General features: G+C 42.8%; 1 protein-coding gene across 6 annotated transcripts in view; it reads left to right on the plus strand.

Annotated features, from left to right (window-relative positions):
• The first annotated feature begins 4,111 nt into the window (after window positions 1–4,111).
• Window positions 4,112–12,931, plus strand: part of TCP11L1 (t-complex 11 like 1) — a 35,199-nt gene continuing 26,379 nt past the window's right edge. For 2 of the 6 annotated variants that reach the window (XM_045039112.1, XM_006937179.5), the window contains exons 1-2: window positions 4,112–4,249; window positions 7,062–7,248. In XM_045039112.1, the coding sequence (XP_044895047.1) occupies window positions 7,086–7,248 (163 nt within the window). In that variant the 5' untranslated portion in view covers window positions 4,112–4,249; window positions 7,062–7,085. Of the gene's footprint in view, window positions 4,250–4,409; window positions 4,536–4,827; window positions 4,960–5,798; window positions 5,917–7,061; window positions 7,249–12,931 lie in introns of those variants that run through there. The other 4 variants (XM_045039113.1, XM_045039114.1, XM_045039115.1 and 1 more) reach the window with 4 other exon arrangements.

A 12,931-nucleotide genomic window follows, 5' to 3' on the forward strand; every position in this document is an offset into this window, starting at 1 on the left:
TCTGTGTCTCCCTCTGTCTGCCCTCCCCTGCTTGTACTCTGTCTTGTCTATAAAAAATAAACATTAAATAAAATGAAACTAAATTTTATCTACTTAGAGATACTGCTGCCTACATTTAAAGAGAGGTAGGGAGGAGTGCCTGGCTGGCTCAGTCTGAGCGTGTAACTCTTGATCTCAGGGTTGTGGTTTGAACCCCACATTAGGTATAGAGATTACTTAAAATTTTTTTTGAAAAATAGAGGTAGGAAAGACTCAAATGACGAGCCAATATGCTGGCATGTCAATCTTTTCTAACCTATAACTGATACTAGTCTTTAAATGGGAGAAAGTTGAGGACTCCTCTAAAATGTACCTGTGATCCCTAACCTTGTGTGGTTTTTGTTTTTTGGCTTTGTTTTCATAGGCAAGAAGGGAAGGTAACTCTCTTTACAATGTAGTGAAAAAGAGAAGATAAGCTTGTTTGTGATTTAAGTGTGAAGTTTTCAGAAACTACTGAAAGTGCAGTGAGACCATATGGGGAGTGTGGGGGTGGTTCTTACCTGGCTGCACACTGGAATCACCTGGAAAGCTTGGCAGTTCTCTGGCATCACCCCTGGAGTTTCAGATGATAGTTTTAGAACTCCTGCCTGCCCCCCCCCCCCAGGAGATTCTAAGGTGTAGTCAGGGTTGAGAACCACTAATCTAGAGACTCTGTACATTAGTACAGAGCAAAACTGTGTACTGACTTGCAACCTTTGCACATAATGATTATTTGGCAAACAAAACTACCATCTCTCCTTCAGGGGAAGGCAGAACTGCCTAGTTATAGTCGTGGTCCTAGAAGCAGCAGCATTCTAATGGGATGATAATTCCATGGAAAATCTAGCAAGACCACAATTTACCTCAACCTTCATAAGCAAGAATAGAATAAGGTTTTAAGAAAAATTGGTCATGTTTACTGCATGGTCAAAGTTTTAAACTGTGGGTTCTGCGCTACCCTGAATGCTGTGGGCAGCCCTCCTGTACCACTAGAACTGTATGTTGTTTGCTATGTGCCCTCATTTATTCATCCAGGATAACCTCTTGGGAACCCATCCTCACTTACACAACCTGACGCCTAGGAGACTGAGCTTTACCACTACCCTAGCTGGGTAGAACAGGGCTAAGCACTGATCGATAGCTTACCTATAGGCAAATGACTTGAGTTTGCATAAAAATCAGCTTGGGCAGTGAAATTCTGTATAGAAAAATCCAAATTAGGGAGCAATAATTAAAGTAAGCTAGTCTGTTTTACGAAGGGAGTACAGGAGACTGCAGCAAGGAGCAGAGGTATGATGAGAGCGATCCTTTGTGTCTAGGGGAGTTGATAGGATAGTACTGATCTCTAGAACAGCTGCCAGCTTTCTTCTTCAAAACCCTAAGTGGCCTTTCAGTGAACTCCCTTTATTTTGAGGTAATTTGAGTTTCCAGTCCTTGCAACCCAAAAAAATCACAGAAGGTGTCAGTATGTTTTTAATATTTAAAGGAAACCAAATATATCAGAAGATTACAAGTAAGCCACTGCAAGTCAAATCAATAATTTTGATAGTGTAACAACATCCCCTCCACAAGTGAAAACTGTGTATATTAATCCATAAAAGAAGGTAGTGGATTCTCACTAGGTGTGTGGACACAGAGGGTGGGTCTCCCTAGGGAGGTAGTTCTTGCCTGGCTGTATGTTCAAATCACCTGGAAAGCTTAACAGTTCTGCCTTGGCATCACCCCCAGAATTTCAGATGATAGTTTTAGAACGCTCCACACCCCCAGATTTTAGGATGTAGTTAGGGTTGAGAACCACTAGAGACTAATGGTATATTAGTCTGGACATGGAAGTGAGAACTGAATGTTTTCTTGGTGAATCTTTGTTCCAGTTAGTTGAGTATTTTAAGGATTTTTTTTTTCTCTAAAGTGAATCCTCATCCGAGGACTTTTATGGGTGTGTGTATTTAAGAAAAAATACCCAACGTGCTAGTTTGTGAATGGTTTGAGGGTGTTGTATTGCATTCAGCCTTCAACACTTTAGGAATAATTGCCCGGGTGTGATCTATTTAGAAATATTGTTTGACAGGACTAACTTCACTTCATCTTACTTTGTTCTAGTTATTTAAATTTAATGAGTTTTATGGGTTACAGGTAGGAGACTTAATTATTACCTTCATTTGGTTTAGGACATACATGACTTATGCTCAGTCTTAAAGCATTTTTACAAATGAACAATTAATCACATAGCTTTTATTTTTTAAGACTAGGCCCCAAAACTATTTTTTAATTAACTAATTTATTATTTTTTGAGAGTGCACACGAGAGCAAGTGGGGGAGGGGCAGAGAGAGAAGGAGAGAGAATCAATCCTAAGCCGATGGCACAGAGCCTCATGCTGGGCTTGAACTCACCAACCATGAGATCATGACCTGAGCTGAATCAAGAGTCGGATGCTTGGGGCACCTGGGTAGCTCAGTCGGTTAAGCGTTAAGTGTCCGACTTCAGCTCAGGTCATGATCTCACAGCCCATGAGCTTGCCAAGCCCCACGTTGGGCTCTGTGCTGACAGCTCAGAGCCTGGAGCCTGCTTCGGATTCTGTGCCTCCCTCTCTCTCTGCCCCTCCCCTGCTCATGTTCTGTCTCTTTCTGTCTCAAAAATAAATAAACACACACACACACACACACACACACAAAAGAGTCGGGTGCTTAACCAACTGAGCCACCCAACGACCCTGGCCCCAAAACTATTTCTATTCACATAGTTTGCTACAAGGTGAGAAAAGCATGGTTTTCTTGGAGCAGCCACTAGTCCAGCACCAAGATAAGCATGGTCCCTGCTACCTGTGATGGAGGGAGATGAAGCTCTAAAACAAGCTTGTTTTAGCATGAATTTTTTTTTGAAAAATTTATTGTCAAGTTGGCTCACATACATTATAGTCTTGAATTCAGGAGTAGATAGATTTCTGTGATTCATCACTTACATACAACACCCAGCTCTCATCCCAAAAAGTGCCTTCAATGTCCAGCACCCATCAACCTTCCCCCCCCCCCCCCCCCCCGCCCCCATCAACCCTCAGTTTTCTCTGTAGTTAAGAGTCTCTTATGGTTTGCCTCCCTCTCTGTAACTTATTTTTCCTTCCCTTCCCCTATGGTCTTCTGTTAAGTTTCTCAAGTTACACATTTGAGTGAAAATGTGATAATTGTCTTTCTCTGACTTCACTTAGCAGAATACCCTCCAGTTCCACCCACACTGTTGCAAATGGCAAGATTTCATTCTTTTTCATTGCCAAGTAGTATTCCATTGTATAATATATACCACATTTCCTTTATCCATTCAAGCATGATATTTTTTCCCTTCTAAAACACAGTTCATAAAACGCCCAAAGTGCTTACTGTTTCTGTACCTACACCAAGTGGAACCCTCATGGAAACTGCCCCCTGCCTGGCGTCTTTTCAGGACTGAAGTCTCGCTCTTCCTATGGACAAGTGTGGCATCCGCTTGGATAAAAGAGATGACCTCAAAACCAAAATGAGTCTGTACCATTAAAGTGAGGCTTGGCTACCTAGGTGGTGGGCGTGACTTTTTGTTTGTTTGTTTGTTTCTTAACAGCCCAAATTAGAGGAGGATGATAAATTATGTGCACCTAGAAGACATGATGGTAATGTTTAAATTTGAAAAAAATTTGAATGAGGTTGTGAATGAGCGGCCTATCGCTTTCTTTCACTTGACAGACTCCGTGCCAGCTCTACCACGCGTTCCTCTCCCGCCTTACACTCTCTCAGAGGCGCCCGCCGTTCTGTACGGAAACATGGCGCCGCCCTGCGTGGGGCGGGCACCTCCAGGTCCCGAGCCACCGCCCACTGTGCCCCCTCCGCAGACCCGGAGCCCACCTCTCGCATCTACATACGGAAACACGGCGCCTCCTAGACTGAACCACCTCTCACTAAGCACCCTGGGTCCGGACAGGGCCGCGCCTCCCGCCTTTCCGTACAGAAACATGGCGCCGCCCTGCGTGGGGCGGGCGCCTCCCGGCTAAAAGGCTGCCTCCCCCTTCCCGACGCTTGAGGAACGGCCGCTTTGGCCGCTACCCACCGGAGTCGGGTAGGGAGGACGGCCCTCAGCGCGGCGAGGGATGCGGCCTCGGAAGGACAGAGGCTGAAGCGTCCCGTGCTCGCCGCTCATCGCTCCGCGCCTCCTCCCGTCTCATTCCCGGCCCGAGCGGCAGGAGGAAGCACGCCGACTCCGCGGCAGGTGAGGGAAGCGGGCGCGGGGGCTGGCAGCCCTGCGGGGCCCGCACGGGAGCCGTGAGGTGGAAACCACAGGCATTTCTTCGCCTCCGCCGGGGAGGTCCGGTCCCGGTGCTGTCGGGTGGAGGCGACGGAGTGGCAGGGACGGCGGCGTGTTGCGGCGTAGGACGGCCTTTGTCCCACCCCTCGAGGCCGTGCTCAAAGCGCACCCCGCTTCCATCGCTTGCTGCTGGCCCGCCACTCCCTCGCCGGCCTGAACAGTTGTTTACAACGGAATCTGGACGCTGAGAGTGAGTGACACTGGGTGCCAGAGGAAGCGGTTCCCGGCATCGGTGGACAGACCCCCTTTACTTTGCTGAAAGACCCTTTCTGGTGGGGAGTCTCTTGTGGCAGCTGGGGCCCGGCATGTAGCTCGGATAGAAGGTCTCTAGGGCAAGTGCGAGAATCCTCCTACCCTCGGTTCCCTTCTGAGGCGGAGCAGGAGTTAGTGATTGTTGAATGAATGAGCACGCTGTAAGCAATAAATGGTTCCTTGCTGCATCCTGTAGCCCTATAAATATAGCTTCCATTTGTGGAAAGCTTGTAGTGTGCCAGCTGCTGTTATGCACGTTCTGTCGTCTGATCTTCCCCCAAATCGAAGAAGTGGGTAGCTGCGTTTTACAGATGAGGAAACTGAAGTTTCACAGTTAGCAAAGAGCCAGAATCGGAACCCAGGTATGTCTGAGGCCAACGCCCATCCTTCCCACAAACGCTGACATCACAGAGATGACACAGCTGTCAACAAACACTTACTGGGTATCTGTTTGGAAGATATACGGATGGAGCATATGTGGGAAATATGGTTGGTCTTGGGCATTAAGAAGTTAAAAATCTAGGTGAAGAGTTTTGTTGTTGTTTTTTTTAATAAAACTAGCAATTTTCCAATCTTGCCCCAACTCATCTTTCCCTCTTCATCATCTGCCACTTGTTCTTCTGTTTATTTTCGTGTGCCTTCACGTGTGCCCTTTGAGTGAAATGCCTCCCTTTTCACCTTCTCTCCCACTCCGGACATATTTTAATTGGACGAAATCCTGCTCTTTCCAAAAAAAAAAAAAACAAAAAAAAACAAAAAAAAAAAACAGCTCAAATATCACCTTTTCCGGGAAGGTTATCCCAACTCCTTACAGGCAGAATTAGTTTCTCCCTCTACTATGTTCCCGTAGTGGTTTCATAATGCCATCAAGGCTTCAGTTTCGCTCTGTTTCTTTGTAAGCATGTTTCCCCCTCCAGACCTATTTAAATAAGTATATTTTGAATTGGATCTAAGGCTATGGTGCATGCTAGACACGCAGCAACTAGCCCTACAAGAGTTCAGAGAAAGGTGCAAACACTGTGGGGAAGTGTCCTAAGAGGAGTAGGACTTGAGCAGAATCTTAAAAGGATGGGGTTAGTTTACTGAGCTGAGTATTAGAGACCCAGAAAGCGTGCCTTCCTCCTCACCGTGCAGAATGAGTTACTTCATCCTTTCTGAGCTCATTCTCAGCATGTGAAGAGGATAAAATTAGAAGTGTATTTGTTTGTCCTTTCTCAGAGAATATGCTGGCAATGTTGTCTTTTGGATCTTGGAGCATTTCCAGAGCCTGATAGGATTTAGGACAGAGGAGATGGGTGTCTGGAGTGGGATGTTGGAAGGTAAGAGGGAACTGTATTAAAGAAACCTTCATATTAATAATACAGGCCTAAAAAAAATAATACAGGCCTGGAAATGTCAATTCCAGTAACTTCATTCTATTTAATGCAGGGATCTGAAATTTTAGATAATTACATCAAATGATTCTTCTCTGTCTAATGGGCAAAAGAGAGTCTGCCAGACCTTTTCGAAGCTGCCAACATTTCTTTTGATCCCTGGATTACCCTCCAGGTGTATAATAAAGTCTAATTAGCGTTTATGAAAATGTTTTGTGATCTCCAAGTGTTGATGATACAAATGCTAATTATTTGCAGTATTCTTGTGAATGCAGAAACATTGTGTCTGTCTTCTCCCTTAATTAGGAACACCTTAGGAAGAGAAAACTCTAGGAAAAAAACTCGGGGAGAAAAGAACTTGACAAAAACTTGTATGGTAAAAAGAGGCTAGTATTCCAGGCCTTTTTTAACTGGCCCAAACCAACACGTTAAGTATTATTCCTGTTCTAACCAGCAACTAAAAAAATTAAAACCCCACCCAACCCCATACATCGTGGTTGTTTGCAACTTCCTACTTACCATCTTTTCCTGCCGGCTGACAAGTTAATAAAATTATTGGCCCCATACATTATTCCTAAATGCTTCATATGCTTCTGCCTTCTATGTGTCAGCCCCAGGTATCTTATCCACATAACAGGATCAGAGAACCAGCTCCATGGCCCAGTGTATTCAACTGGAAGCCCAAGTTAAAAGCATGATTTCCAAAGGCTTTTCCTCTCCACTCTCAGGAAAGAAAGGAAAGAACTGAATTGAATCACTCTTTGATCAAAATAGAAGCAGGCAGTTTATAGTGTTATCTTCCAACAGTGTACGATCCTGGTTTTGACTTAGGAGTGGGACAAAAATACTCAAACCTGTCACTCTGTCTGAGGTACAGGTCCATGAATTTTGATAAATTGTAAGTGTCATTTTACAGGTATCTGTTTAATCATTGAGGTAGAATATGATAGCTGGATAAGATCTTTGCAAGCCCACTCATTACACATGAGAAATGGAAACCCAAAGAGAATAAATGATTTGCCCAGAGTCAACTGCCAGTTAGTAACAGAGCTAGAACATTTTGGTTCACTTTTTTTTTTTTTCTTTCCTAGGAAAGTGAATAAACTTAATTGAGAATGTCTGAAAACCCTGACAAGCCCAATACAAATGAAGCAGGAGAATCAAAATCAAGTGATTCTGAACAAGGCCTTGAAGATGCTGTGGAAGGTTCTGATGAAGCTTTACAGAAAAATATAAAGTCGGGCTCTCCCAGCACCCAAAGAATGCAAAGACCTCACTGTAAGCAAATTTAACTTTGGTTAGAAGGAATATTATCATTGTTTTTCAGGTGATATTTTGGTTAGGCTTCCTTATACTTGTGACCCTGAGCTGGGTTCTTATCATATGAGAACATTGCAAATAACCAGCATTTAAGAATAGCAAGTTTCTCAACTGGCAGCCTAGTCACTTGTGGGTTTTTAGTTGCTTGAGAAATTAAAGTTTTAGAATAATGTCCAGAATATTTCTGTCTTCCTCTAGTGTCAGTGACCTTCCACTTTCTCTGAATTGCTTTGAGAACTAGGAGGGTGGAGTGCAAATTGTAGCTTTAATTAAAAAAGCATTTGAAAAGTCTCAGGCAGGTTCCAGCCAGGACTGTGCTCGTGCAGGCTAAAAAAGGTTTTGAATGTGAGTGAGGTCACCACACCCTAACTTCACTGCCTGGGGGCTTAGTTCCCACGAGGTTGAGGGGATTCAGTTTGCGGAATGTATGGTGAAGTCATTTCAGATCCCTGACTGGGAACGGGCCTCACTGATGAAAGGGTGGCAATTTCCACAAGTATTCCCAGCAGTGGCCCCAACTCCTGTCTTTTATTAAGAATACTTAAGCTTTTTGAAGTGGGTCCAAAAAATGAAAGTTTTAAGAGGGAGTGTCATAGTCTAAGAATGTCAGTGCTGATGTTATCTCTTTAAAGTGTAGATGATGGGTAGTTCTGCATATTTGAAAGAAGTATGAACATTTTTTGGGTTTGAGGTGTGTTTCTTTTAAAATGTTCAAAGCCCTTCTCAGGTAATTTATTAGTCCCCATAATATTCTTTTCACTTTTATTATTTTTTTAAATTAAGTACGCTTAATTACTTAACGTGGGGCTTGAACTCCGACTCGGAGAACAAGAATTACATGCTCTGCTGACTGAGCCAGCCGGGTGCCCCTTAACATAGTATTCTTATAGCAAACATTAGTAGGCCCCATTTTATTGTGGCTTAGTATCACATAGATTTTGATGGATATACTGCTGGGTTCATCCCAGCACACAAAGTGTACAAAGACCTCACTACAAGCAATACGACCTTTGGTCCTCTTGGTCTCCAATATGTATACTTAGAAAGCTTCTCGGGGCGCCTGGGTGGCTCAGTCGGTTAAGCATCCGACTTCAGCTCAGGTCATGATCTCGTAGTTTGTGAGTTCAAGCCCCGCGTCAGGCTCTGTGCTGACAGCTCAGAGCCTGGAGCCTGTTTCAGATTCTGTGTCTCCCTCTCTGTCTCTGACCCTCCCCCGTTCATGCTCTGTCTCTCTCTGTCTCAAAAATAAATAAACGTTAAAAAAAAGAAAGCTTCTGTTTTCCCATTTTTACTTATTTTTTATTTTTTTACTTTTTATTTATTTGTTTTTAAGATTTTATCTTTAAGTAACCTTTATACCCGATGTGGGACTTGAACTCACAACTCCGAGATCAAGAGTTGTATGCTCTACTGACTGAGCCAGCCAGGCATCTCTGTTTGTTTGTTTGTTTGTTTATTGCTTATTATTTATTATTTTTTAAGTAGGCTCCAGGCCCGATGTGGGGCTTGAACTCGAAACTCTGAGATCAAGAGTCACATGCTCTACTGACTGAGCCAGTCAGCCTCCCCTGTTTTCTCATTTTTAAAATGAGGAAAATACACTTATCTCTTAGATGGTTGTAAAGATTAAATGATTTCATGTAAAGCACTTAGAACAATTCTTGGCATCTAATAAATGTTCAATAAATATTGTTAATACTACATGTCATCTGTTGCATTTAAAGATACCAGGACTGATTGCTGTAATATGGATGCAGATGGCCAACATGATTGTTTTATCACTACAGTTCCTGATAAAGGAGGACCTTTGGTTTAGATCTTTAGTCATTCTTTAATTGATGGCTTTGCCTTTGGCATCCTGTCAGTCTAATGGCATGACTCCAAATTAATATCAAGCCAACACTAGACTACATTCATTATCTTCGACTCTATGTAGGTATGTCCTTAAGGCAAGAGTCCTTACGCTGGGACCCATGATTAAGTGTTAGGGGATCCAGGAACAGCCAAAAAAGTTTATCAATATTTGTGTGCATATGCATTTTTCTAGGAAGAAGGTTATGGAAGATTTAATTAAATTCTCATAGAAGTCCATACCAAAACAGAATAGAAAATCAGTGCCCTAAAATATTCCTCTGGCTTCCTTGCTCTTTCTCCTTATAATAATAGGTAGGCACAGGGCTGTGGTAAAGCTCAGGCCTCACAGCCTGGGGGCCACATCAAGAAGCATCACTGTACATATACAGCATAAATAAGAATTTATAAAGTATGAAATCATCTCTGCAGACTTTTTTTCCCAAACTGTGTAAATGAGTAGCTACTGAGTTTCTAGTAACTCTAAAATCCCTTCTGGAATTCTACAAATTAAAATGTAAATAGCAAAGAGACAACCTTTAGTCTTGCAAGTTATAATAGAGTAATATTTTAAGGGTAGAATTGCTATTGGTAACTATGATATTGTGATTAATAATAAGAAATATATTTGGTCTTTGTCCAGTTTCTGGCAAAGAGCGCCTTTGGAATTTCCTAAGTGCTATAAGTGTGTCTTTTGTTATGTTAATGAGGCGACTTTTGGAAAGCACCTAGGTAACCTAATGATGGGGGCTGGTTGCCAGGGGACCCAGCCCTGTGATTAGAGGGTTGGAACTTTCAGTCCCATCCCCCAGCCTTCAGCATGGGGAGAGGAGGGGGTTGGAGGTCGAATCAATTGCCCCTGGCCAGTGATTTAATCAATCATGCCTATATAATGAAGCCTCCATAAAAACCCAAAAGGACTGTGTTTGGAGAGCTTCCAGGTTGGTGAATACACAGTGGGTGGTGTTGGGAGAGTGGTGCACACCCTCAGGGCAGGGAAGCCCTGCACTCTTTCCCCATACTTTGCCCTTATGCATCTCTTCATCTGGCTGCTTCTGAGTTATATCTTTTTATACTAAACCAGTAAACCTGGTAAGTAGAATGTTTCTCTGAGTTCTGGGAGCCACTCTAGCAAATCAAACCCAAGGAGGGAGTCATCAGAACCTCTGGTCTATAGCACCCATGACCGCCTGGACTTGCAACTAGGGCAGTTTTGTAGAACTGAACCCTTAACCTGTGGGGTCTGACAGTATCTCCAGGTAGATAGTGTCAAAACTCAATTGAATTGTAGGACACCCAGCTGGTTTCTGACAACTGTTTGGTAGTGTTGGGGGGAAGCACCTCACCCCGCCCCTGTACACATTGGGATTTGGGTGCAGAACCTTCAGTAAGTGATATAGAATATTGAAAAAGGACGAGTGGCTTCCTTGTAGGAATTGGCTGGCACTAGTCCGAGATGGTGCTTTGATTCTAAAAGGTAATCTGTTCTGTAAACATAGAGATGTTTACATCTCTAAAAGTAAAGATCAGTCAGCTGCAAATTAATGTCTCCCCTGAGATTCTCTACTTCCATATACTCTGCTCACAAAGCCTGTTCTGTTCTGGTGTTTAATCACCTTTTGACCAGTAAAAGATGCTATATTCAGATGAAAAACTTCACATTGTCATCCCAGTTAATATTTGCCATTTAGCATTTTGGTTTATTAAATCAGGTCTTTGTGAGCTTAATTAGTATATCCCAGTCATCCTTAGATAAATGGATGGCACAAGTTCTTAATTTTTTTTTAAGCCTATTTATTTAGGTACTCTCCACACTCAGTATGGGGCTTGATCTCGCAACCCCGAGCCAGCCAGCTGCCCGTAAGTTATTACATTTTTTTAAAATGTTTATTTTTGAGAGAGAGAGAGAGAGAGAGAGAGAGAGAGAGAGAGAGAGAGAGAGATAGTGGGAGCAGGGGGAGGGCAGAGAGAGAGAGAGACACACAGAGAATCCGAAGCAGGCTCCTGGCTCTGAGCTGTTAGTACAGAGCTTTACACAGGGCTCGAACTCACGAGTGGTGAGATCATGACCTGAGCCGAAGTCGTACGTTTAACCGACTGAGCCACCCAGGTGCCCCTAAGTTCCTATATTTTTAAAGCTCATGACTAGACTTTGAGTTATAGTGTCTCTGTGTTTAGTCAGTGAGTCAGTATTTATTGAATGTGGGGCGCCCGGATGGCTCACTCGGCTCTTGATTTCAGCTCAGGTAATGATCCCAGGGTGGTGAGATTGAGCCCCGCATCAGGCTCCTTGCTGGGCAGTGCTGGGCATGGAGCCTGCTTAAGATTCTCTCTCTCTGCCTGCCCCTCTGCCCTTCCTCCACTTGTGCTCTCTCTCTTTCTCTCAAAAACAGTATTTTTTTCTATTGAATGAATATTATGTATCAGGGATACAGCAGTGAGTCAGGCCTACAAGGTCTCTTACCTCATGGAGCTTGCAGTGTAGTGAAGAAGACAAAATAACAAGCAATTTCTACAGCGCAGTAAGTTCTGTGGATAAACTTTACCCTTGCTTCACTATGCTCCCTCTATAGTAGTTTTGGGTGACATTTGCCATCTGCCATCCATAAATGTCCAACCACTTGTCTGACTAGAAGCGTATCTTTAGAGTGTATGGACTTCTCAGATTACAGAACAACTCAGTAAGGAAAGGTAGAGAGTAGGAACATTCTGAATTAGGTTTTCATTTTATTTTGAATCTATTCACCAGCTTCCCAAAGGGCATGTTTACTTGGTTTGGTTTTCAGTTTCTTTAACAGGGTATCAGTGCACAAATGCTATAAGGGAATCAGCAGCAGCTTTAGCTTTATATTGCATAGTAAAATAAATTCCAGGGTAAAATACATGTGACCTTACCATTTTTTATGGCTCTTATTACAACTCTTCACAGGTTCTCTTCACAAGTTGAAATGAAACCATGTTGTCCACTAAATTGTATATTTGTGTTCTCATGAAATTGGTAGATTTGAGAATTCTGAAAACAAAACAAAAAATCCCACCCACAACCCTGTAATTAGTATGCAGTGACCAGTTTCTGTGTATGTAGACCTGTAACCTATCCTGATCCTATCTTAGAATTGTAGCTTTTAGCTTTTTTGATCAGGTATCCTTCATTAATAAGTTTGATTAAGTAGTCTCTAACTTGGACAGCTCTGTAAATTTTCTTCTTCCTGGTGTCTCATGTTCTTAGCACTTGGTACAAGCTGTTTTATCCCAAGTGTGCCCCAAATCATGAGAACACACTTGTGTATAATTTGGAAGAGTCTCATCTTCTATGGAACATTCCTTTGGTTTTACTGTCTTCTTTTTGCATATTAGGAAATAATGGCTGTGGAAGATTTAAAATGACTTGTTCAAGGTCACATTCAAGAGTCTGGAGGGAGCTGAAATTCTTCCTTCCTCTGTCCCTTGTGTTTCATGACTAGGTAGCATAAAAACACTGTGTATTTATCATTACCCAAATGCCCTAAATTGTTGAAAAATGGTAAATTAATTGTGAAAACTTGGCGTGTTTCTATTATTTTCATAAATTTAAGATGATTAGACATTTGAAGATTTTTGCAAAACCAGGGTCAAAACCAAACTTGGAAGCCCTGATGATGGGGCTTTTTTTTTTTTTTTAATGTTTATTTATTTTTGAGAGAAAGAGAGAGATCCCTAGAGGGGGAGGGGCAGGGAGAGGGGGACAGAGGATCCAAAGGGGTCTCTGGGCTGACAGCAGTGAGCCCAATACAGGGCTTCAACTTATGAA

Source organism: Felis catus, chromosome D1 (genome assembly GCF_018350175.1).
Source record: "Felis catus isolate Fca126 chromosome D1, F.catus_Fca126_mat1.0, whole genome shotgun sequence".
Taxonomy (NCBI): domain Eukaryota; kingdom Metazoa; phylum Chordata; class Mammalia; order Carnivora; family Felidae; genus Felis; species Felis catus.